Source organism: Tamandua tetradactyla, chromosome 13 (genome assembly GCF_023851605.1).
Source record: "Tamandua tetradactyla isolate mTamTet1 chromosome 13, mTamTet1.pri, whole genome shotgun sequence".
NCBI classification, from domain to species: Eukaryota; Metazoa; Chordata; class Mammalia; order Pilosa; family Myrmecophagidae; genus Tamandua; species Tamandua tetradactyla.
Window position 1 is genome coordinate 78,311,213 of NC_135339.1, and position 26,797 is coordinate 78,338,009.

Here is a 26,797-nt window from a genome sequence, read left to right on the forward strand (position 1 = left end):
CACAGCAGAGCTCTAATCCTCACACGTACCCTGCAGAATAGATATTCTCCACACTTTACAAATGAGGGAACTGAGGCTTAGTGCAGTTAGATAACTGGCCTAAGTTATGAAAATATGAAGTCTGACACCAATGCTCACATGCTCTCCATTACACCACTGCTCCTCGCCACCCCCAAATAAGAAGATCTCACTGAGATTCTATGGGCCTCTTTCACTTTCCCTATTTTTAGCACAGAAGAAGAGTTCAGCATAGAACATGTCTGAGTTTTTTCCTCGGTATCTGGGTAGAATATCCAAATTTGAGGAGTTCAAATTTGGGAGTTCAGAAATTCCAGGAAGCCCACCTATCAATTTGCAGGAGTCCACTGCTCCTCAAATAGGAAACACAGATCTAAACCCCAGAGACAGGGACTCAGTAGAAACTTCAGAGGTGAGGGGTCATCGGCAGCGGCCATGAAAGTGCCAAGATCCCTGGAGGCTGTGCGCCTCATGTAGCAGGGACAAGACAAATTAAACGAGGGTCAAGGGCAAGGAAGGATCCATGAAAACTTCTGGCCAAGTCCAGGGCTTCTTTCCAAGGCTCTCTTAAATAAGAAAGATGATATTTTTTGGTTGTTGTTCAAATGCAATTGGTACTTGGACCAGAGATAGCTGAGAATCTGTCTTGCACTTAGTTGCTTGTTTCTTGACCTAACAATCAAAAGAGGCAGCGAGAAAGACAGCATACAAGGAGTTAGGCCTTTGGCACTGGACAAACCTGGCTCGGATTCAGGGATCTGCCACTAGCTGGGTAGCCTTTGGCAGGTCACTCGACTTCTCTGAGTTTGGGTTTCCTCTTCTGTAAAATGTGAATAATGCCCCCTATGCCGAGTCAACACTCAGGGCTTTTATGTGGATTAACTGAAATAACCTTTGAAGCCATCTAGTATCTTACTGCTGAGCACCCAGCAGGCATTTCACAATGAATGTTATTTCATAATTGCTCTTTGGCGACCACAGTCAGCTCTGCCTCTGACCTCCACACTGGAGCTTGGCTTGGAAGCAACCCAAAAATGTTCCTGGCGACCACCACAGCTAAAGCATCAGGCCTCAAAAGGCTTCCCACTGGAATCTTGACCCTTGCTGGCAATGTGCATTTTCCCAAAAAGGAACGCTGTCACAAGAAGAGTGTTCCAGATCCAGACCCTTGGAAAACGGACACATGGCAAATCAGTCAGGAAGCCCTGCCACAAAACCTAAAAGGAAGGTGTTCAATTTGATAAAGCTGCTAATGCAACATACCAGAAACAGACGGCTTTTTTTTTTGTATGCTCTATGGTGGGGGTCACATTTCATTATTTCTCCATGTGAGTAACCCATTATTGCAGCACCATTTGTTGAATGTTTGTTTGTTTCTTGTATTTTGTTTTTATTTTGTTTTTTTTTGCTTGTACTTTGTTTTTGGGAAAGTGAATGGACCGGGAATCAAACCCAGGTCTCCTGCAATGGCAGGTGAGTATGTTCCCAATGCACTATCTTTGTACCCTGGAAGGGCTTTTAAAAAAAAGGGAATGTATTAAGTTGCAAGTTTACAGTTCTAAAGCCATAGAAATGTCCAAACTAAGGCATCCAGAGAAAGATACCTGAACTTCTAAGAAAAGGGTGATGACGTTTGGGGTTTCTCTTTCAGCTGGGAAGGCACATGACAACCTCTGCTAGCTTTCTTTTCTCATTCCATAAGGTTTCCCTGGGAGCATTTTCCTTCATCTCCAAAGGTCCCTGGCTGTGTGGGCTCTGTGGGCACCATGGGCACTGTTGGCTCTAAAGCTTTTTCCAAAATGGTTCCCTCTTAAAGGACTTCTCCAGTAAGCAACCCCACCTGGAATGGGTGGAGACACATCTCCATGGAAACAATCAAAAAGATCCCACCCAGCACTACTAAATAAAGAGTACAGAAATGGCTTTTCTGGGTACACGACAGTTTCAAACAGGCGCAGAAGGCAGATCCAGACAGTGTCCCTCTAAGAGAGGACAATCACATCCAGTCAAAGGGGACCAAGATGAGTGGGTGGTGCTCAAAGCTTCTGACCCTCTCCTGACCTCACCACAGTGTAGTCTCGGAAAGCTCACTTTCTCTGCAAAGTGACACAGCCTCCAACAGCTGTGGAATGTCAAAACGAGGCTGCTTAGGTCTAAAGTTACCCTTCCCCCCTGGCCCCTGCCCCATCCTCCTCCACTGCGAGAGGAAAGAAAACACATTTCTGGGTCTCTGCTTCTTTATGTTTTGCTTATGAGGAACAAATGTCGACAAGATATAGGATACACTGCTCTGCATGCCACCAAAATACACAGAACATAATTTTATATGAAGCTACACCCGCTTAATTGTGATGCATTAAGTATTATGTTCATTGTTTCTGAGACTGGGTGGAAATGAATAATTTATTTCAGACAAAGGAAACTCTTGAATATGAAATGGCTCATCTTTCAAAATTACAATATGGAAGGCAAGAGTGAAAAAATACCCAGAGCCAGTGAACCTTATACTACTAATAGAAAACAATGCTTCAACCGTTTCTACTTTGTTTGCAAACATTACTTTTTTCAAACAGTCTTGAGAATAATCTGGGTGGGGGTGGGGAAGGTGGAGATTTTGCCACATCCGCTCAACAAAGGGCACATCCAGTGCTCATCGTCTGGGCTGGGGACCACTCTTCCCGTTCCCCCCAACAAGCTTGGGCTCACCTGAGCCCCCCTCCCCATCCCTCAGCTCCCTGTTGCCGCCTTCCTAAAGCCTTTCTCTTCTGCATCCTGATTTCCTTCCTTTCTCCTCTGTGGCACTTCCCTCGACTCTGTACTTCCTTCCTGATTTACCACCATCTCCCCAGCAATTAGCCCCACTGCCTGACATACAGCAAGCCCTCAAGGAATGTTGCGAATGGTATTTTTAGAGTAGATAATCAAGATTCTGGATTAAATTGAACTGATCATTATCATTTCAGGTACAGTTACTGGTGCAGGAGAGACCCACAGCCACTCAAATAACCTACTATTCCTGTTTCATGGGAGTAAATTGAGGGAGAAGGAGAAGGGAGTGAGAGTGCAAATAAAAGGAAGGGAAGGGCACTCACCCATCTACCACTGATTGAGCACTTTCCTATGAGTTGTATACTATTATTAACCCTGTTTTCAGATAGAGGACTTAGAACAGAATAAATAACTCTTACTCATGGTCTCACAGTCAGTAAGTATTGAAAGGTGGATACAAATCGGATGTGCTTAACTCCAAGACCCTTTGCTCTTTCCCACGGTGCTAGTCTGCATTTCGTAATTTCTTAGGACCATCAGGATCTCATTTCCTACCTCTCCCCATCCCGCCCTGATCTCTGGAATGAATGCAGATGCTCTGCCTTGTTCTTGAAGCTGGAAAAGGCTGCCCAGTAGAGATTTCCAGCAGGCAAAAAGGGCAGCACCACCTCTCCCCATCCCCACCCCAACAATACCATTTGAACAGTGTCATACAGACATCCTGGCTCAAGAAAGGACACAAAGAGAGAGGTCAGAAACTTCTTAGGATGCAACTCTCAGCACTGTGGTAATCACTGGCTGCAGTCCCAAAAGCCCTCCCTCCTCATCCCTCCCTTCCCAGGCATGCCCTGGGCTTAGCGGGCATCTCTTTCAATTAAGACAACTTCCTGCATCGAACATCTTTTGAGATTTTATCCAGGCACTCTCTAGTGAAATGTTTTGAATCAAGTTGAGGATTCAGTACAAAAACAGCCAAGTGAGGTAGAGAAGTGGGGAGCCACAGGAACAAAATTGTCAATTAAAAAGTAAATGAAAAGCAAGCCCATGTAACAGCTTCTCCAAATAGATGCGACCATACACGGTCCCAAAGCCCTGCAAAGAAGCTGGGCAGTGGTGCCTTTTCCAGCCAGGGGTGAGCACTGGCCTGGAGAATCAAATGCCATAACTGAGCCCCTGCCCCCAAGTGAAAAAGCAGAAGCACACATTATGGACTTGGCTCCAATTCTTCAGAGCTCTGTGCATCTTTTCTGCCCAAGAAGAATGTAAGTCTGGGAGGGAGGAGCTTGAAGTTGAGCTATACTTGTTCATCTCCATCAGGAGAATAACAGCACAATACTCCTGGAATCATTTTTTTTTTACTTCCCCAGAAGGTAAGTTCCGTGATGAGGTGTTACTCATCCATAGAAGGCCTTATGACATTCTCCAGCCTAGATGCATCCAGGAGCCCTGTACATGCTTTTGTGCACACAACTACATTAAGTTGAACTGTATGAAATGTTTGCTATTCTACAATGTTGACCTATGAAAGTAATGATTTCATATGATTCAACCTACAAATCCCAGCAATGCCATCACCTTTAAATTAATCATCACCCTTCTCCAGTTCTAAGGCAAAGGTCAACTTCCCAAGTATGGTAAACCTGCATCTCTGCCCAGCTCCTTTCCCACCCCTCCTCATACATGATGCACCAGCCCAGCCACAGAAAACTGCTTATTACTAGCAACCTGGACACTCTATGCCTTTGCCCATGCTGTTTCTTCTGCATGAAATGTCCTCCCCAACCATCTCAACTTACCAAACTCTTATTCATTCATCAAAAACCAGCTCAAAAGTCACCTTCAGTAAGTCTTTTCTGATTTACAGCTCCACCTAGTTAGTCCTTGTAAGGACTACATCTGAGTCTTACTCCGAATACTACTCATTCACCTACCACTTTGCATCATAACTCATTTTGCTTATTTGTATTCCTAAAACGAAAAAAGAGAGAGAGAGAGAGAAAATTCTTAAGAGGCAAAGGCAGGGTCCTATTTACTTCTGAATCACCTAGGCCTTGCATTATCTCCCAGTAAGTTATTAATAAATAGCTCATGGATGAATGTGACAGAAAGGCATTCCATCACACTGAAATGCGAAAAACTCATAGAAGTCACAGAAACTGACAGTTCACACTTGTCACAGTATGAAATGCATAATGATCCTTAACGAATGTTAGAGCATGGATTCTGGAGTCAGACGGCTGAGTGAGAGTGTTGACCCCACCACTTCTTAAGTGTGTGATCTCAGGCAACTTTCTTCCTTGGGCCTTGGTTTCCTTACCCATCAAGTGGGGCTAAGAGTAACTAGTACTAAACAAGGACTAACTAACGAAATTATTGCCTGTAAGACACTTAGCTCACTACCTCTCACAGCTGTTGCAATCATTTTTATTTCTCTTGGGTTATCACATGGAAGAGGTTCATTTCCAATTAGGACTATGTTTAGATTTTCAACCCAGTCATTCTTTTCCCTTTCAAGTGCCATTTGCCATTCCTAAGCTTATAAGAATATCCCATCAAGGACCCTCTGGAATTCCCTGATCCCCTGGTATTTTCTTCATCAAGAGTTTATTTGAAAACGTGTAGTAACAAGGAGAAGTGAAACATTTCATAAACAATGGCTCTAAGAAACCTACTAGCCTATTCTTATGAAGAATGCAATCAATACTTATTTTCATACATTATTAACTATACATAAAATGATACTGTACAAAGGGCAAAAGAAATAACAGGCGGCATGGTGCTTCTTAGACAATTCTCAGGGACATAAAGAAAAGTGGTACCAGCATGGTGGAAGACAAATGAATAGCATATTAGGTCACCTTAAAGTGGGACTAAACTATGTATTCCTTTCTTTACTACTGTGTAATGCTATTTATATGACGATATGACAAAAAAATGGCCCTAGGCATTCTGCTCTACTTTAGAAGCCTTCCATCTCACACTAAAATGAAAAAAGATACAATCCAGAAATTGCTTCTTTGGTTAATATTTCTGCAGTTCCGCAGGAATGGTTTTAATAGCATGCGTGTTCTGGATTTCGGTTGTCAATTAAGAGCACATCAGAATGCAGGGCTAAATATTAAAATAATGGGTATTGGTTTATATTTCAACTTAAAGGCCCTTTTGTCAAACAGCATTTTAAGGTGGAATACAGAGGAAGAGAAATTGGAAATTAAGGAGGGAGAGAAGAGACTAGGTATCTCTTCCTTATTAAAGATCCAGATTGTGCTTAAAATTTCTTCAGGTAACAGCAAAAAGAGTACAGGCTTGGGAGTCACAGGAACAAAATGGGAATCCGAGTTCTTCCACGTATCAGCTGCAGGCCCCTGAGAAAGTTACTCAACCTCTCTGAGCCCAGGTTTGTTCCTCAGTAGTCAGAGGCCCAATACTAGTGTGATGGGCTGGGGGTGGGGGACAGAAAGGAAACAATGCCTGCAGGTAGCTGTGGTGCAAGTCCTGGCTCCCTAAGGGTGAGTCTTCTCCCCTCTCCTCCCCTTTGAGGGAAGTGCAGGTTGAGATGACACAGCATGACAGAGGGAATGTGATTCGACCAAAAATAGGCCATTTGACCAAATGATTAAAAGTCTGTCATATGCTAATGCTTGGATAGGGCGGACCTTCGGCCAATTTAGTAGGAGTAAATTGCAATTGATTTTTGAAGAAATTGCTTGTTCTCCTGCCTTTCCTCAGCTGTGTCACACTCTCTCACACACAGCTGTCTTTGTCACAGCCAGAAGCAACTGAAACACATGTCAAGGAAGGTCTTTTGGAGGCAAAATGTTTGATAATATGTACAACCACTCTTACACATGATAGATGCACAAATACATGAGTAGGTAAACAAATGTATGTATATCTGCGTGTGTGTGTGTATATATATGCATATACATATATATATGTTTATGTACATGTTTTAGAGGGCTTTTGTTTAGAATCATTATGCCACCACTGCTGTGGCCTTCTGTGTGTGCTGCAAAGCCCTCTGTGGCCGGAGAGCTACCCTGAATCATTATCATTTTTACAACAACCTTCCCTTGGAAGAAAGATCACGAAAGAGCAGACCCCTGAAATCCTCTCTCCGTCACTCACAGCCCTATCTATGTAAACCCCTGGGTATGAAAAGAAAATGGTTAAAAGATCACAGAAGATTAAAAATAATAATAATAAAGGTTAACAATGGCTGCTTTCACCTCTAATTTCTGATATGGTGATAGGCCCTCTCAGAACATTAATTAAAATGGAAAGAGAGATGAAAGAAATGCCCAGGGGACATAATAAATTAGCCTTTTATGCAAATCACCCATTCGTTTTCATCACTGACCCAGCTAGTTGAGTCTCTAAATTATTGGAAGTGGTTAGTTTCTTTAACAAAAAATTCCGGGTGAAAGATTTTTTTTTTATTAACCTGGGGGCTAGGAGGGCTTAAAGCAACACATAATTTCTCATTTTTCCTAGCAGACAACTCTGAAGGGGACCAAAAGTCAGGAAAAGAAATGTTCCAATCACTGGTTAAATCCCTCTTGCCAAACAGAGACTTAATTAACCCTTATTCCAAAATAGTTCCAAAACTGAGCAACTCCCCCCTTAACTAAAGTCGATGGCTGTAATTTTCACCCAGAACAGTGCAGAGACCAGAACAGGTGAAGGACAATTTAAGTGAGATGGAAACCGCCAGGATACGGAGAGTTTCAAATATCAATTTAAAAACAAACACATGCCTAATTTTGCTTGTCATCACTGTCCTAGGCATTTCATGTTCTACTGTCCTAGAAATTTATGGAACTCTCCGTTTTCTTATCGGTAAAATGAGGGTATTGGACTAGAATGACCTCCAAAAGTCCTAACGCGTCTGCAATCCAGTGATTTTATTTATCCCTTTGTAAAACAAGCACAGCACTTCCAATGATTTAATTTACTTAAGTATAATCTTACGGCATGCATTTTGTTGAACGAACTGACTCTTGGCTGCATTTTATCTTTCCTACTCTCATTTTCCTCTCTGCCTGATTTTCTCCATTTACTAATTTTTTATTTTGTTTTATCTTCTTTCTATTTAAATAAGATGTCTGAAATGCATTCTGGATCAAAGTAAGGTACGCTTTGAATAAATCATGCTTTAAAAATATAATTAATATGAAAAATACATATGCCAAGGTCACAAATTTTCTTGATAGAAAGAAAATGCTAGAATAAGTCCCAGAATAATGCAAGATTCAATATTCAGACCTTTAGAGAAGGAAGGAAAATATTTTAAAGTCATCCTACCCCTCTCCCCTCATTTTATAAAAGGAGCATTTAACTCACAGAAAGGACAGATATTGTCCAAGGTCCCCCAGCTACTTCGGGGCAAACTTAGAAGCAAAACACAGGTCCTCTGACTTCTGAACCAGTTTTTTTTGACCAAACAATCCTGATTTGATACCTTCTCTGGAGAATTCGGTCCTACATCTTAGAAAACCAAAGAAAGAACATCTTTTGGAAAGAACAAGCTTCGACAGCAGAAAAATTAAGAGATGGCAGAAAGAAATACTTCAGAGGACTAAGGAGAAGGAATGAGGACAGACATATTGGCTATAAATAATTTTGCACCTTGTAACAATCTTCAGTTCCTGCAATTACCTGTCACTCACTGATGTTTTATCTCCCCTCTTCTGGTAACAGAACCACAAGGTACTACAGTAACTCTATGCAAAATATTTTACCGTCTCTACCTTCACAGACTTCACTAGAACATTCAGCCTTTGTCATAATACTCTAGTATCTACCTACCAGAAGATTGCTGCTTTATTCATGAAACTTCCGAAATTGACAGTTACTCTAAATAATAAAATTTGCCTTTAGGAGCCGGTCAGTGACACAGAAAGACACAGATTCCTCAGGTCATCAGGCGGGTAATAAGAGAATATGTGTAGACTCAAACCTTGCTTTTTGCAAAATAAAACATATATATATATAGAAACAAATCCGACAAAGTTCCTATCAACACGTTTATAGCAGTTAATTTTAGGGAGTGGGATTATGGGTGATTTAAATTAGCGTTCCAGTTTTACCCGTTTGTAATTTCTCATTGTTCTGCAATAAAATGGATTACTAAGGGGGACGGAGGCAGAGAGAATGAAAACTAAAAGTAGTGATCTGTGAAAGTGAAATGTAAGTGTACTTAGCAGAGCCTGTGAAGACGGAAGCGTCTTCCAGGTTGAAGGCCTGCCCTTCTCCGGGAGCAGTAATTCTTCCTGCTATGAGGGGTGCCCGAGAGAAGATTTACGGGAGAGGCTAGAGGAATGGGAATCAGTCAAGCTGAGAAGGGAAGGCTGATCACAAGAATCCCTAAGCAGAGGAAGAGCTCCTACCCCGAGTCAACACCAGCTGCAGCAAACTCACCTTTGGACAAGAGCATAAGAATACAGGCCCAAAGGAACATGAGGGATTCCTAGGAGGAATAAGGAAGACTATCCCTAAAGGGTAGTTAAGCCTCAAACTGGGTTATTAAGAAACAGGACTTTTCTCCAGGACCCTTTAACATAGAGGATAGTTTTTTCATTTGTTGTCCAAAGTCATTTACGAACAGCCCTTCTGAAGGCTCCAGATTGTTACCTCTTTTGAGATATACTATTATTGTCCAAGGATCAAGGAATGGGGTGTGCTGAAAAGAGTCCGAGTCTTGGAGTCAGGAGAAAGCAAATGGCTCACATGACCTTAGCACCCATTTCAAACTGGCTGAGATTTACTGAGGACCAAGCGTGTTTCTGGCACCATGCTAGGTACTTTAAATATAGCATCTTTTAACTACAAGAACCTATAAGGTAGGCATTATCATTATCCTATTTGATATCCAAGGAATCTGAGGTACAGTGAGCTCAAATGACCAGCTCAAGACCAAGGGGGCGGTACAGCTGGGATCCACCCAGGTTGGGGGAACTCCAGGGCCTGTGTTCTTTCTCCAGCACCAGCAGGAACAAAGCCTGCCCAGACCACTGAAGGAACAGCAGCTGGTCACCATGGCTCACCTGGTGGCTGGATAGACATGGGAGGTTTGATTAGTAGAAGAGGCTGGAGGAAGGCCAAATGACTTACGGGTTCATTTCCGTAAGTCACCGAGGTGCTAAGGTACAATCTGCCAATGGGAGGCCAAGTTGGACCCGGAGAAACTAGACAAAAGGCCACAAAGTAAGAAAGCCAAAGCAAAGTTCTGGGGAGTGATAAGAGGGGTGTTTTAAGGGAATGAAGAGAGGGGAGTGATTTAAAAGACACACCCAATGTAATTCCAAAAGGACTTGATAACACGTCTAGCTAAAGGGGTGAGAATGGGAGAAAGGACAGAGATGACCTCAGAGTTGACAGCCTAGATCTCGAGGCAGATGCTCATGCCATTATATAAGATGGGGGACATGGGAAGAGAATGGGTATTGGGTAAAAGGAGGAGCCATAATGAGATCTGCACTGGATATGCTGAATTTGAGGACACTGAAATACAGATAGATGGAGTCATCCTCCACTCAGCTGGAAATTCTAGTTTAGTGCTCAGGAGAGGTTGGAATAGGAGGGAAAGCTCTGAATCATTGATGTAAGTGGAAGCTAAGGTCCCAGGAACGGATGAGGTTTGGTCCAGAGAGTGTACAAAACAGAGAGCCTATCGACAGAATATATGGCCAACACTGGCTTTCCATAAGGCAATGCTTTGTCCTATCATGTAGGCAACTCTCAAGCAATATGATCCTGGCCAAATTACTTCCCACCTGAGCTTCAGTTCTGTTAAAGCAGAAGGTTGGACTACATCTCAAGGCCCTTGTACTCTGACCTTCAAAGACTCCAACCATCTTTGATGGGATGCACGCTCAGAAACTGGAAGGAAGCGAAGTGCTGAGCAGACACCAAGCATTAACAAGAGAGCCCCCAACTTTTCAGTGAGAAAGGCAGACACATAAATAACTTCCCTGTGACGAAGGGCTGTCGTGAAGGCAAGAGCAAAATGTAGCATGAAGGAGTTCTGGATGGAAGGGCCTGCTGGGGGAATTGCAGCTAGGTCCTCTGAGAGGATATACGATCTTGGTCTTGAAGAACTAACAGAAACTTCCGAAGCACAGGCAAGACCATGTTCAAAGGGAGAGAAATGTGAAAACCCATGTACCACTTGAGTAACGACTTAGTTCCATGAGTCTGAGTGGAGAGGGGAATAATGAACTTGGGGAAGGAGGGCAGAACCAGGCTATAAATGTACTCCACTGGCAAGCTATGGAGTTTACCAAATGCCAGAATAGATAACAGGGGACCAAATGGGGTTCTCAAATATAGGAATGGTGTGGTTATGTTTTGTTGTAGAATAGAAAGGATTGGACTACCACACACTCCTAACAGGTGGTATCCACTAGCCAGCCCTTGGCAAGACAACAGACAACATTATAAGAGTCTCATCAACATGTAAACCTAGTAAAGAAAGTTTTGTACTTCAAATAGTGACATAAATATGAAGTACATTAAAACAGATAGGCTAAGCATGGCTAATTATTTACAGCATAATTGAGATAAGGCAGCCAGACACAAAAGAGTGTTCAGGGGAATCTCATTCTGCAGCAAGCTATTTCCAATTTCTCAGGAATCAATCTCTAGATCCTAAGTCTTCCTGGGAAGCTCTAAGCCACTCCTAAGACTTGAAAGGGAAGTGAATTCAGAGACAGAAGGATAAGACTTTGTCTACACTAAATCAGACTCAGGACATTCAAATTCTCGTATCACGCCTTCCCCACAGCCTATCCACTTGGTTCCTGTTTGCAATGCCATCAACTCTGATTATATTGAAAAGGAAGACCTGGCAGCTCTTGATTCTTCTCTACAAAATCCAATCTCCTAATCAATATTTTTAAACCTTGGAGCCCTCTTTTTCTCTTGCTGCTGCAGAAGGCTTACATCCTCCCTCTAATCCTCCACCCTCAGGCTTTCCTTGGCACCTACTTTACTTTCAAAACTTTTTACTTTCTTCTCCCTCTCCAGAGAGTTCAAAAAATTGCCAAAAGGTTTATCTTCCTTTTAAAGCACTGTTTGCTTCTTACTGCTCCTTGAACTTTTGTGAAGTTCACAAAAGGAGGCAGAATAGAGGTTAAAGAGCAGAGCACTGTGACTGGGAGGGACCGAGATGTTAAACACTACATCACGGTTTCCACCTCCAGGGCCTACAAGCTCCCACACAGCTCTGCCTGCTTGGATCCCAATGCCTTTCTCTTTGTTCTCTCTTCTACTCCAACAGCCTCCTGTCCTGGCTCAATTTTTCCTCTGCATACTCACCCTCAAGCCCTGTCTCTTTAGGTCTAAGACCTCCACAGCATCAACCCCCCAATAAACACCTCTCCTCAAGCTCTTCAACCACTATTTCCACAAGACTCACCCCTCCAACCTCAGCACAATTTCTGTGTGTGAGGCTGCTTGATTTATCTTCTGCAGTTCAAGCTTCAGAGCACAGTTGACGGTTCTTAGACTCTACCTTATTTCTGTTCCCTTCCTTGCTCCCACCAGGCACTGATGGCAACGCTTCAGCTTGGCTTTTTATCAGGTTAGCAAGTAAACAACGGCAACGATGCCTCTGGTTTGAGGAATCCAGAGAAAATGGAAAAGCGAGAACGTCAAACATGTCTTGCTCAGTGAGAGGATTCAGCCCACACTTAATGTATGTGGATAAACATTCTCTTCCCCTTGGGCTGAGAAATCCAAATATGGAAACTCTGATTACTACCATATCTATACAAGGCAGCAGCCCTGCTGTCCTGGTTCCTTCAGAGATTTTCAAGACAGAAGAGCTTTCTACAAACTCAGATTCAAAGTATGAAAAGCAGTATTTATCATCACGCTCCTCTGTCCTTCTCAAAATGCCAAACTGGACGATATACATTATTCAACAACTTAAAACCTCTCAAGGCTCCATTTGGCTTTACTATACCCACTTAAGGAAACAGTCACTGTCAGAGGTCAAAGCTCATTAGTGCTGGAACCTAAATTCAATGCCCTTGAGATATAAAATGTAGCTCTACACAAGGCCTTCCTGCCTCTGGTTAATTCATTATGACTTCTGAGTTCTTGGCAGGACAGCTCTTACAAACTCAAGATCATATTTGCTATGAAAAGATCCCTGGCTGAGGGACGGGTTTGAAAAGAATGACTGAAACTTGGCCCGGGCAGAATTTCCAATACTCACTAAAAAATTTCAGGCAAATCAGTGGTATCCGAGAATGGAAATGAATGCAAGGGTTGAAAAGAAAAATGCAAGAGCACAGTGGAGAGTCTGGAGGTGACCTTGGACCTTAATCTTCCCTCCAAATCATCAACTGTTAGGACTAAAGATTGTTTATTCCAATTGTCTCATTACACTGATGAGAAAAGCATAACCCAGAATGGAAAAATGAGTCTGCTGGTGTCCCACAGCTCATAGCAGATTTGAAATTAGCACCCAAATGGCCTTCCCTCCTCACTTCTCACCATTGGTAGGTGAGAATGCCTTTCAGGCATCAGCAGGGATTGAGGAATAATGCTTTCATTGGGGGGGTGGGGGCAGCAGGCAAGAGGGACTGCTCTTCAGGGGCACCAGAAAGGCTAAATTCACCCCAGTATCCCATCTGCCACACTCCATGCTAGCTGCTACAGACCTGCTCCTGTGAGAGTCCACACAGTCACACACACTTGTCTGTGTGTCTTTCTCCACTGCTTGAGCCACTGTCCTGACTGGACCAAGGGGACAGAGAGAATTAGTGGGGATTTGGAGTGGAAATTGTTGGCATTACTCAGGATAATATATGGATGCCTCTGATAATAGAATAGATTTGTATCCTTACGTTTCATTCTGAAACAGAAGAGATACACATACACACTTTATCCTCTGTGTTGAAGACAAAATGACCCAGAGCAGGGATTCTCAAGTTCCACGTACCTACGAAGAACCCAGGAATCTTGTTAAAATGCAGATTCTGATAGAGTATGTTCAGGGTGGAACTTGAGGTTCTGCACCTCTAACTAGCTCCCAAGAGATACCTATGCATCTGGTCTAGGGAACACACTCTGAGTAACCAGGGGTAGAATACAGGCTTGGACTCAAACAAATCTGGGTTTAAATCTTGGTTCCACCATCTAGGAGCAATGTGATCTTGAGGTGGTTAACTTTACTATCCCTCAATCTCTTCATCTATCAAATGAAAATAAAACATATAATAAGCAGTTGATGACGATCAAATAAGTTAATGATATAAAACTCCTTATTATATGAAATGTTATATTTCATATAAACTTACTAAACATTAGCAGCCAGCTGCCTCTAACATTCCTGAGATCAGGGACCATATTGGTCTGGCTCACCGAAAAAAAAAAAAAAAAAAAACGGTGCCAATGTATGTTTGGTAAAAGGACTGAATGAATATATAATGCACCACACACAATATCATATTATACACTACTCCTTTGGTTCTGTGGCTTTTCTGCAGGGTAATATCAAACATTTAAAACATTAGGACACTCTTGCCAATAAGATGTTGTCATTTCACAGAACACAATTCAACATCAACCACCACATTCAGCCACCAAGAATAATTTGCAATGGCTGCATGTACTTGGGAAAATGTCTTAACCATAAACAAATACAGACAACATCACCTAGAATCTGTATGCCATTAAGGGAAATCACTGCCTTGCTTGATATTGATAAGGCTGTCTGAATGCAGATGCTATGAAAAACTTAATTCTAAAACTAAGTTCACGTCTACACCAAATGTAGAACTTCAAAGAGAGACCAAACAATTCATGGGAAATGAGACTACTTTTTAATGGCACATTGGGGCAAGAGTATATTCTCTTAAAAACTGCACACACTTGCGCAGGAGAAAATAGAATCAGAAGAATGTTAAACAAATGGTGGAGCTTAATCTTTTAGATCAGAGGCAGACAAGCGAATTCATACAAAATTCTTCAACAATCCAAAATTATCTTCAGACATCTCAAAAAGTGGCATTTGAACAGATCCCATTTCCAGGGAGGCATTGTGTAAAGGATGTAGCAAGAAGGGAATACGATTGCCACCTACAGACAGAAGTGGCACTCCCTTTGTAAGAGCTGGCCAATCATATTTTAATGTGCAAAAATAAATTCAACCAAGTCACCTCCTTCCAACCGCCTTCAAACCACCACATTACATTACTTCATTTAGAATTACTTTCAAGTCAGGCAATCATCTCTAGGCATTCTGCCTCTTCATTATCATCATCCTATTTCTAATTTCCCAGAAACACTGTGCCATTCAACTATCTACTTATACACTATTTGAGAGCCAAAGAGCATGTAAGCCAGCGAATCTCAAGCAGGCAAAGGCATCAGAGTGGAAGTATAAATCTGCTTACCTGGGATGAAAGGGACCACCCGGAATATATCAGATAACCTGCTATTAACTGGTTCATATGGGGAATCTTCAAGCAGATCGTTTCCTAAAGACAACAGAAAGACCAGGATCAGATTTTGAAAATAGGTATCTTTCATATTTCAGGCAGTTTTCCACTACTGAATCTGAATTCTAATCATGTTATGATTATATAACAAAAATGCTAAAATTTTCAAAGATCTCAAATGAATTGGTTATTTCTTTTCATTTCCTCTGCCTCTGTTGTCCCTGCTCTCCCCAGAGTGCCATGAAAACATTGGAGAGCAATCCAGTCTGATCTTGCCAGAAAACTCTCACACTCTTTGTAAAGGATCTGAATCAGAGAGGAAGGAGCCAGTGACGTCACAAGCCTTGCTTGCCTCCAGGAGCCAATGGAAGAAAGGTGACCCAGCAGAGGCCCCCATCTCGGGGTGAGTCCCAAGCATGGCATGAAAAGCAGGTACCCTGGCTATTAACGAGTCCCCTCCAAAATATATTTTCATTATAGATTCTGAAGGAATTGACAGCAAGAGGTCACATTTGTATATTACAATGTTCAGAGAGTCTTGGTGGAGAATGAATGCATGAGATGATTGTGCTAGATTTACAAACACAAGGCACCTCTGGCACACAAGGACCAGTTAATTCTCATCGGAGTGATGATTGTGACAAGAGGTTCTTTCTCTCCCTGAGCTATTCTGTGTTAACCAAGGTTGAGCCACACCAGCTGGTCCACGACTCAGCTAATCTAAGATGACAATTTTTTTTCACACATCTGCCTTTGATTAGATTTGAGGGGAGCAAAGATAGAAAGGAGTCTACTGGGCCTCTACATTTGTACTCAATTCTTTGTTTATGTTAGGTTGAGGATAAGAAGAAAAAGGGAAAACTCCAGACAAGATGCAGGGCAAGCCTTTACATTGTTATTTTCTGAAGAAAACTAAAGCAGTAGACTGGCTCTACTTGAAGAGAAGCTGTGGGTTCCTTGGGTGGCCTTTAATGGGTTCCTACTCAGATGCTCTGACTAGGTTTCAGAGTGGTCAGCGAGATCCCAGGGTACCCCCACCCCACCCTTCATGGACTTTCCGACACCAGACACCAGGCGGCAGCAATGCTGCTGGGGGGGTGGGGGTGGGGCAGCAAACCCCAGCTGCCGCTGTCCCCGAGGGCCGATGAAAGGTCCTCATTCTGCAGCTAGGGAGAAGTGAGTGGAGAATGAAGTCAGTTCGCCCGGGAGCCGAGGGGCCTGCCTGCTTCGGGAAGGGTCCAAGGGGGGCCCGGGGCGGTTGGTGCGTACCCTGCAGGCTCTGGTACATGCTCCAGTAGATGCGCAGGCAGTTCTTCTCTTTCTTCATGCCCCGCTTGCATCGACAGTTGTAGAGCGACTTCTGCTTGAGGGCCTCCATGGCGCTGCGGCACTCGTCCTTGGCCTCGAGGCCCGATGCTAGGCTGAAGTTGGTCTCCTTGCCCGCCACGCACTGCCTGAGCGTGCGGTACTTGGTGCTGCAGCTCTGCTCCTTCAGGCACTGGTCGCTGGCTTTCACGCAATCCAGGCGGTCCCCACCGCTTACCTCCGCCGACAGGAGCACATCTGCGGGGTCACGGGGAACGGGTGTGAGAGTGGCAGGGCAAGGACCCCCGACGCTCCTGCCCGGGGGGAGGGCGCCTACCCGAAGAGAAAGTGCTTGACCAGCCTTCTGGGGAGCCCTGCACGCGGAGAGAGCCCTCCCATCCGCTTGGGGAATTACGTTTTCCCACCCGCGGAACTCCTGCCGGACCTCGGGACCTGCCGGGGGGGTGGGCGGCGCCAGGCCCGCCGGCCGGGTTGGCACGGTCTTCCCGGAGCCTGTGCAACCACGCAGTCCACCGCACGCGCCCGCCGGGTCACCCCGGGCAGCAGAGACTGCGCGGGAGCTTGGCTTCCCGGGTCATCACCCCCCGCCTTTCCCCCTGGTCCCACTGCCCTCTCGGCCTGGCTGGGCTGAAACCTGGGAGCTTTTCGAGTCGCAGAGCCAAGGCAGGCGAGACACTGGACGGGCTCTGGACAAGGGGTGGGCGCGGGGAGGCTGTTGGGCGCGGGGCTGGGCGATCCTTGGTCCGCCGCCCGCCCGGAGGGACCGCCGAGACACTATTCCGGGAAAAGTTTCCCCTTCGAAGTTTGCTTTCTGGGCTCAGTGCTCCGGCACATTCCACCTGCCCGCCGCGCCTCCGCCAGCTTCCCGGGACTCGCTAGTGGAGCCAAGAATGAAGGACTCGGGCCGCTTATTTCCCCGCCAGGATGGGTCATTGAAAACCACAGAAAATAAAAGCCCAGATGAAAAGCTGCATGCAAGTGCGTGCTGCCACCACCTCCCAAGTCTGGGGCTCTGAACTGAGAGGATCGATGTCCCCTTCCCAAACCAAACTTCATCCTCCCACATCCAAGTCCACTGGCGCCGCAATATTTGGGGAGCTGCCGCGAGTGGTCCCAATTAAGATTCGGTGGGTAAGAAAGCCAGCATTGGCCTCGACTTACCCAGGAGCGGCAGCGCGAAATACAGGGTCGCCAGGAACATGGTGTCGGCGCGCGGCTGCTCCCCCGCCCCCCCCACAAAAATCACGAGCCGCTGCTGGGTCTGGCCGGGGGAGATCAGCATGCAGCAATCTCCAGACCGCCGCGCTGCTCTGTTCGCCCAAAGTTCATCTCCATCCAGTGCGAGCGGAAACTCCTGGGTCTGTTCGTCGCCACCGCCGCGGGCGATTCAGCTCGGAGCAGGCTGCTGGCGCGAGCGCCGGAGGTGGTTCCGCTTTTAGGGGTTCGGGTCTGACCCAACCTGGAAAGGAGAGCGCGCTTTGAAATGAAAACCGAGAGTGCTGGAGCTTTTCCCCTCCCTGCTACCCTCCCCCGCTCCCGCCTTGGAGGACTTTTCAGCGCCGGGGTGAGAGCCCACCCCCACCCGGGTCAGAGCACGGGGAGGGGGCACGGGGGTGCGTTGTGTGTATTACGGGCAGTCACCGGCTCCGGCGGACTGCGGGGCGGGAGAGGTCCGACACGGGCTCCCAAAGTCCAAGGGGGTGTATGTCGGGCTCCAACCCAAGAGGCTGAACGCAAGCAAATAACGTTTCTTTGCGCGAGCCGAGCAGCCAGCTGCCTAGAGTCGCAAGCCTCCGCCGCGGCCGCGACAGCTCCCTAGCCGACCCGGCGCGGAAAGAGCCTAGTCGCCCGGGAAGTTCGCCGCCCCTTCCTCGCGCCGGCACTCTCGCTCAGCCGCCGGCCTTGCCCACCCAAACCACCAATCGCTTTCCCGGGCCGCCGTCCCCCACCCCCAGGGCTCGCCTTCTTTCGGAGACAGAGGGGCGAGAGGAAGCCGGCGCCCGGGCTGAGGCAGAAACCCGCTGGTGCGCCCCTTCCCGCCGTGCGTCCTCCGTTCCCTCCCGCCGCGCACACAATCGCCCAGCCGCTGGGACTCAGGCGCGTCAACGCCACCGTCCGGGACGAGCCCCAGCCCCCGCGGTCCCTGACAGGTGCAGCCTGGTGCCGCGCGCGCCCCTCTCCCTTGCCAAGCGCCCTGCGCCACCCCGGCTCGCCCCAGGCCCCAAAGTTGGGGGGCGCCGGCAGAAGAGGGAGAAGAGGCGGGGCGGGAGCGGTGATGGGTTCCCGAACCAACAGAATGAGCTCTCTCCAAATGCCACCAACCTGGACTCAACCGGCCGCGTCCAGCTGTGGCGAGGAGCCAGTTTGTTTATTTATTATTTATTCTTGGGGGGGAGGGGATCGGGGTCCCCGCCCCCTCCTTCCCTCACTTTCTCTGCGCCAAGAAGAAAGATGCGGTAATCTTCGAGAGCTCGGAAGGCCGAGTTTGACCAGGACGGTTTCCGAGCAGGAGCAGAGTCCCAGCTTCGGATGCCTGTTAGGGATATTACTGGTTATTGGAAGCGGCGTGGACGATGGCGCGTTTCGAGGTCAGATTTCTCCCGGTCAGAGGACCCTCGGCCTGCTAGTTCTCCAGCCGCCACGCAGCGCGCTGCCAGCCCCTCCGACGCTCGCCGGCACAGACGCGGCGGATACATACACGCGCGGGCGGCGGGACCCGGGGCGCGACCCCCACGCACGCACACACCTCGCAGCGCTGTATAGCCGGCCGCGGGCGCCGCCAGACGCACTCTCCCACTTTCTCCTCAATCTCTCTCTCTCTCTCTCTCTCTCTCTCTCTCTCTCTCTCTCTCTCTCTCTCTCTCTCTCTCTCTCTCACGCACACACACACACACACACACACACACACACACACACACACACACACACACACACTCAGAGGGCACAGTACACAAGGACTGTTTTCTAATGTCCTAGTACCATCGAGCCGGGCCCGTCTACCGAACTCTAAGTTTTTCCCCCGCGACACTCACGGCTGTGATTCAAGTATTGGCGCGTTAAGGACACACTCAGACCCAGGGCCCCGAAGCGGCGATCGCCGGATGCGCCCACCCGCCCATCCATGCCAGCGCAGTACACTCACACGTTCACACAAACACACGCAATCTCTGCCTCTCTCTCTTCGAGCTTGGACAAGAAGACAAAAGCGAGGTTCCCAGAATTTACAGCGATCAGAACAGGGTTTTGGGAAATTTATAAGCTGACCTCCATCTTGGCCGTTTCAAGAGTAAATTACACACATGCACAGCCCTTCATCCGACCCCTGGGACCGCTCTTTTTCAGCCGTGCTGCTGAACTCCCCCTCCACGTACGCCTGAGGGCGGCCCGGAGCTCTGAAGTCTACACTGAGTTCAGGAAGGGAGTCTGAGAGACAGCTCGCGGCGGCCGGTGGCCGTCCAGCCGCTCAGCGCTTGTATTTGGGATCTTTTCTGATGTCCAAGTTCATCTCTCAGGGAAACCGAGTTTGCTCAAGTCTGGACGAGCCAGCTGTCAAATCTGCAGTGCCATCACGGGAGAAATGGGCCACGGAGGAGAGAAAGGAAACGCTCTTTTGATCGAGGGGGGTTAATTGAAAAGGGCACAGGCTTGGGTTGAAGTTTGAGGCCCGGTGGAAGGGCGGGGAGAAGAGGAGGAGGGGTGGGTAGCTCTCCATTCAACTACACAACAACCAGGCGCGCCCCTCGGCTGCGGCAGCTGCTGGGGAGCGTATGGCGCATTGTTTGGTGGAGAAGCCAACGTGTGTCAGCGCCTCAGTGCGCGCTCAGACCCAGCAGCGGACGTCCCACCGGTCTGTGCTCCTCATTTGCCGTGCACGTGTTCCCCTGGGGCAGGTATGAGATTGCCTCCCTCGTTCCCAACACACGTGCGCGCGTGCGCACACACACACACACACACACACACACAGAGTCATGCCATACAGACTTCTAGTTCAGTATTCAGTTTACACTTGGTTGTTGAGTAAACAAAGCAAACATATGTCACGTTTTCGCAGCAGATGGTTCAAACCAAGGGCTGTTTAAGTTCTCTTTCTCTAGCAATGGCAACAGTCTAAATTCCAAGGTGGACTAAGTCTAAATGTAACTAAGTCTTGCGATGTGTTTCTTCACCTCAGAGACACACACCGGAGAAATCCTGAAGAGACGGTTTTAGTAAGAGGAGGGTGGAATGTTAATAAAGAGTTTATCTGAAGACAGTTTCTCCATGGACGTCGGAAACATAAAACCCTCTTTCACTGATCTGATTTGTACGTGGATGCAAATGTTTTCCCCTCAGGAAAGTAATTGGAATTCCAGTTTTCAGCAGATGCACTGCTTGGGATGCTTGAACCACCATGAAGTTTCATTTAAGCACATCATCCGCATCTTTTGCCAGTGTTCTTTACTTAGAAATGATTCGATGTTATCCTGTATATTCCAACACATCTTTTAAATAAAATTTTAGCAGGGGTGGAGGAAAGGGTGTATTAAAAGTTCTCCGAATATAGAATATTAAACTTCCTTAAAATATCTGTAGTTTCAAGAATATTTTGGAATCACTCACTCATACAAGTCCTCATTGAATTCTTGCTGTTGCTGAAGACAGAGCTTCATTTCATTAATAAACCACTAGCTCCTATAATTGTGCTATCAAATACTAGTCATGTAGCTATTTGAATTAAAATTAATTAAACTTAAATAAAAGAAATACACAGTTCCTCAGTCACACACACTAGATTTCAAGTGTTCAATAGCCACATGTAGCTAGCGGTGACCACACTGGGCGGTACAGATACAGATATTTCCATCACCCCAGAAAGTTCTATTGGACAGCATTGCCCTATGATACTGGTGTAACATATTAGGGCAGATGTAGAAGGAGTAATGCATATGCATAGCAGTACTAGTTGTTGTGTTGATGATGCTAATGATGATTTGTTACTGTCTTGAAGTCAAAGAGCTCATGAAGACACAGCCCATGTGCTGGTGTGTCCTTCATTCAGGATGAGCTCAGCAGGAAAGAAGCCAAGGAATCGGGGAATGGATATGTCAGAAGCTGATCTCCTGGGGAGAGCTGTGAAAGGAACGTCATGCCCTTGCTCATGCCTGACACTTCTTGTAGTGGGGGCTAATAAAAAAAAAAATCACTGCCTTACCACTGTATCCACTAACTTCTTACGGGGAGAGAAACACAACAGCCAGAAAGCGTTCGGAACAGGAAAGGAAGACGGACCTGTAGTGTGACATATTATGTTAATATTATTTCTGTTTCCTCGGAGTTTATCTGTTCCCATGTGTATGAGACTGATTTCAGGATGAAAGGTGACATTGAAATATCAAATATTATTAATAACTATAAAGGTTCACGCTATCCTCTGTGACATGTTTTCTCAGCAGGAAATTGGTTTTAATGCTAGAAAATTGGGTTCAATCCATCCATAAGCACTTCAAGTGAGCAATTTTCTTGCATTTCTCGATGTAAGGGTATTCTCATATGTTAACAGATGGTGAGAATGGTGTTTTGTTTTTCTTTTCAATTTTTACTTTAGTAATATATATACAACCTGAGATTTCCCTTTTAAATCACTTTTCAATGCACAATTGAGAATGGCTGTTTTACTCCTTGCAGCATTTTGTCTCTCACCTACATTGCCCTGGCCCTACAGCACATAATGTAAAGTACATTCACTTTGTAAAATTATACTGCTCAAAGATCATTCGAGTTTGTTTACATCAAAGTAGTCCATCAAAGTATTTGACATAGACAGTTTGGCAGGCTTAACTTTTGTAGCTATGCAGAACCAGTCACTATTTCGTAAATGTTCCATGCATTTATTTTGGAGCCACACCTTTTCCTATGCTATTCCATCTGCTTCATATGCCTTTCATCCTGTTAATTAAGGATAGCAAGAATCCTTTGGGTCAGAACTGATAATTCTCTGTGGTCTTTTCCCATGGCTCATTGGAACCTCTATTATAGCTCTTATGACATTTCATTGAAGTTAATTGCTATTTCTGTCTCTTCAACTGGAATGTGAGTTCCTTGAAGGCAGTCTGCTGTTCTTTTTTTTTTCCTTACATCTCCAGCATTTAGTCTGATGCCTGACACAAAGTCACCCCCTCTAAATATATATTTATGGTATGGATAATGAGTGATCCTATTCCTTATATTCCTCTGATACCCTAATTTTACTGAAAGATTTACATAAAATCCCTTAACTATATGAATGACACTAAACATAAGTACCACAAGCAATTAGTGGTAGTGTTGTTCCAATACAGTATCAAATATGTATAATTCCTTTGGGAATTTGACATTTAATTTTTTTTTAAACAAAACCCATTATTGTAATAGAATGCTGTTTTTTTCTGGTTCACTTTTATAGTAACATATGACATATTTCATTTCTGGGAAATGATAGCTTGCCTTAGGTCATATTTTAAGGCATAAAGCCAGAGGCAGAGTAACATTCCCACCTGAAGTTCTAATTATCTAGAAATGCAACTCCCCTCTGGGAGAGAGGGCTTTAGAAGGGCCAGATCACAACTGCCCTGGAGACTTCATCCTTAAAGGCAAATTTTTAAAAGCCAAATTGACCAAAAAATGCTAAAAATCTTTTAAAAACAAACAAGTCCTTTTGCAATCTGTCTGGGAAAATGAAAAAATGATAATCACCCAAACCCAGAATCAGGCTGGTTTAAGGTGCTGTGAGCTGATACAGAGCTCACCTTCCAATGCTGTGCTTTGACGTTTGCCCTTAGGTGATACTGGAAGAGTGAGTTGCCTCCCTACTTCAGAGCCCTTTTTCAGGCTGAGTCTATTAAGATCTATCTTTTGCACATTATTTGCAAATGGAAGTTTCTTACTGGTTGTAAGGGTGCCTAACCCCTGGGAACGTATCTTAGGAAATCTCTCTTCCTCCTTAGTTTTCAAGTAATTTTCATTCCGTAGTACTAATAAACCAGTGCAAACATTTTAATGCATCTGTGAAAGAATATCGTACTTCATGAGAGTTGAAGTCATCTGTACTTTGGCCTTATGCCACCAAATGCATTCAAGGTGTGCAGCTCTGAAACAAAGTGCCTGTTATGTCTTATTGCTTGAATATATGGCAAAAGATACCCCATCTTCAGGAGACTTGCATGGCTTTCCTAGTGATTGCCAAAGGTGCTGGATTAAAAGCCCCATACATTTTCAGTCCTCTTTATTCAGGAAGAAAGCGGAGCACCTACTCCGAGGAAACACCTTTTCTTCTGCCACTCTCCTAATAAGCCCTAAACCCGTTCCAGAGGGACTGTTCCTTCATAAGGGTGAGGGGGAAGCTTAATCCCCAGCTTTGTCCACTAATTAGCCTCTCTCTCTTTGGAGACAGCAAACACAGATGCAGATCCGGATATGCTTCGGATCGTGGAATGAAAACAAGACTGAAAACACTGACTCATTTCTCCAGACGCCTTTTAGCAGCCCTTAAGATGGTAAAAACTTGTGAGATCTATTGATGCTCATGAGGTTGGAAGTGGTGGGATGTGGCCTCTCCCCACAGTGATGAAGCAGGAAAAGGAGCAAAAGACAGAGGGGTGAGTGGCTAGGAGGCCCTGACTGCAACAATGAAAGGCTCTGTGGAGCGGCACTGTCCTGTCATGCCACTTGCCCAGGCGTCTTTCAATAAATGCCATAGAAATGCACTGTTTCCCAAAACCAAAACCTCTCCAAGTACTGTATTATGAGCCCACTTACACAATTAGCTTGTAGTTCCTGATGAAACCCCCACCAGAACCCATTAAGCCAACGGTGCTTGTAGCACAAAGGATTTGGGGCCTGTTTTGAAGCATCGATTTGACATCATTTAAAAGTCATTTTAAACTCATCCAGAATGGTTGCTCTGAAAACAAAGGCAGCATAATGTTCCTAGAATTCTTGGTTTTATTTTCCCTTGTCAAAAAATCAGACAAAAGTCAGATGAAACCGTCAAGGAAGAAAAAATATCGCAAAATATGAGATTTTCCTCAAATTTGAAGTCTATAGAAAGAATGACAAATCTATTGTATAAATTACTGTAGCACAACAGTGAATTAGAGACATCTAGGAGATACACTATCAAAATGGATATATGAGGTTGCCCTTGACACAGTTCATGAATCTGTGGCCATGACAAATAATTAAAAATTAAATCAATTTGGTTTTGATCTGAATTGTCTGTTAGGCCTGATACACAAAGGGTTCAATGCGCTGGATATTGTGTGTGAGTGCTTTATCTACACAAAACCCATGCTAAGAGACAAAGAGAATTTCTTCTCTTCCCATCTTTTGGTTGGTCCTGCTAGCCTTTATTTTTGCCCCTGAAGTGTCAGGAGATGCTCCAACTGTATGCTAAGACTTCACTGATTGCTTGATTGAGTCATGGACTGGTTGCTTTGATTGATATATTCATTTTTTCCGGAGTATTTACCTAGTGGCTAGTACTGTAAGATAAATTATCCGTCTTGCCTAAAATCAGACCCGAGTGCTTCCTTCTCAATGGTAGAGACTCCTAGTTACTCCCTAGGATTCTTCTCTTGTCCTTCTACAGCTACACCTCTCAAATTGTGGGTTACACCCCAAATACAAAAAAAAATGAGTCACAAACAACATTTTTTCTATAAAATATGAAAATGCATCACACAAAGCAGGGGTAAGTATTCTTTCATAAAAGTTTTTGTTTCATTTCTACGTCTGTAAAGTCAGGCAGTTATATAAAATTTATTTTTGTTGAGAATCGTGGTTCAAAGCTTTGAAAGCTACTGTTCTATAGTAATAATGCTCTGAATTTTACAGAGTGGACATCTGGTCACCCAGAATAAAGACTACATTTCCCAGGCTCCATTGCTACCGGTTGTGGTCATGTGGCCAAGATCTGATAAATAAGATGTCTGGAAATGATGTGAAGAACCTCGGATGAGTGCCCTCATCCTACCTCCGCTTTTCCATCTTCCTCCATTCTGTGTTTGGTGTGCCATATTAAACCAAGGGATAATACATTAGTGATGGCAGAGCCTAGGATGCCTAGGGGTGGCAGAGCCATCCTGGGAAGGAAGGACCTCATTCCCAGGATGTCCTCCGGGAGCAAAGCTGCCCACCTGGCCTGGAAGTTACCCTCTCATTGGTAGTCAAGAGACAAATAAATTTGTCCTATGGAAGTTCTGTTATATTGGGTCCCTAACATAAGCAGTCAACCTTGAGGAACTAGCATGTCCAATTTCTAATGAAAGAAGAGAAAGTAAAGGAAATAAAATCAATTCAACCATTATTTACTGAGCATCAATCATGGACTAGCCCTCTGCTAGGCTGCCATGGGAAATACAGAATTTTGGTTCTGAAGGAAAATGCAATCTCATGTGGGAGATGAGCTATCTATCTGAAATAACTGAATAACATTGTAAAGGAATATGGGATTAATTATCAACATAAGTGGGAATAAAAATAAAGCACTACAAAGTCAGATGAGCTAGACGGGAAAGGTAGAAAGTGAAATGCATCCAAGGAAATGAAAGGAGGTGAAGAGAGAGGGTGATAGAATATGAGAAACCTTCCTAAGAGGTTTTCAGCCACTTGAAGAACTGAAATGAAATTAAAAACATCTGAAGTTGAAACAGCGATTCCCTTTTGTCCTAGATCTCCACTTATTAGCCCTAAATAGCATCAACCAAAGCCATCAGCAAAGGTTCATGTTATGCAAAGCAGCCAACCTATAGACTTGCTCCTCAGCTTGACAGAGACTCATTATCGTTTTCCAAAACCCTTTGTTATCATCATGACAGAGCAGAGGCCAAAGCTTCTTTGTTAGAACCTCATGCCAAGCAAGATGCCATCCTTGTAGGAAGCGACCCTGGATTTGGTGAGAGTGCCTTCTTTGAGGAGTCATACCCATCCTACCAAGACACATGGCCACTTCAGATTGTGTTGGTCTTTGCCCTATTATACAAGGTTTGGGTAAGGTTCATAATGTCTCTACAAGTATTTTTAGCTGCTGACAGTGTGGGTATTCTGAAATTATGTGTTCTGCATACCACTAAAAGTGATTTAGCACTTGGTCCTCCCTACTTGGAAGATGCATGACTCGGAGCTACCTCGCTGGCAAGGCAGGGGCACGTTAAAAGGAAAAGTGTTATTTCAGCAGACTCACCACAGAGGTATGAGTTAATTAAGTTAATTGTGCC

The 26,797-nt window shown here is 45.0% G+C and overlaps 1 protein-coding gene across 4 annotated transcripts in view; it reads right to left on the reverse strand.

The window, feature by feature from the left end:
- GFRA1 (GDNF family receptor alpha 1) overlaps positions 1–20,031 on the reverse strand; it is a 207,111-nt gene extending 187,080 nt beyond the window's left edge. The window contains exons 1-4 of one of the 4 annotated variants that reach the window (XM_077126128.1): positions 19,830–20,031; positions 17,727–18,024; positions 16,509–16,802; positions 15,195–15,278 (exon numbers count right to left, since the gene is read on the reverse strand). In XM_077126128.1, coding sequence (XP_076982243.1) covers positions 15,195–15,278; positions 16,509–16,802; positions 17,727–17,847 — 499 coding nt within the window. In that variant the 5' untranslated portion in view covers positions 17,848–18,024; positions 19,830–20,031. Of the gene's footprint in view, positions 1–15,194; positions 15,279–16,508; positions 16,803–17,726; positions 18,090–18,196; positions 18,364–18,887; positions 19,156–19,829 lie in introns of those variants that run through there. The other 3 variants (XM_077126129.1, XM_077126127.1, XM_077126130.1) reach the window with 3 other exon arrangements.
- Between the last annotated feature and the right edge of the window lie 6,766 nt (positions 20,032–26,797).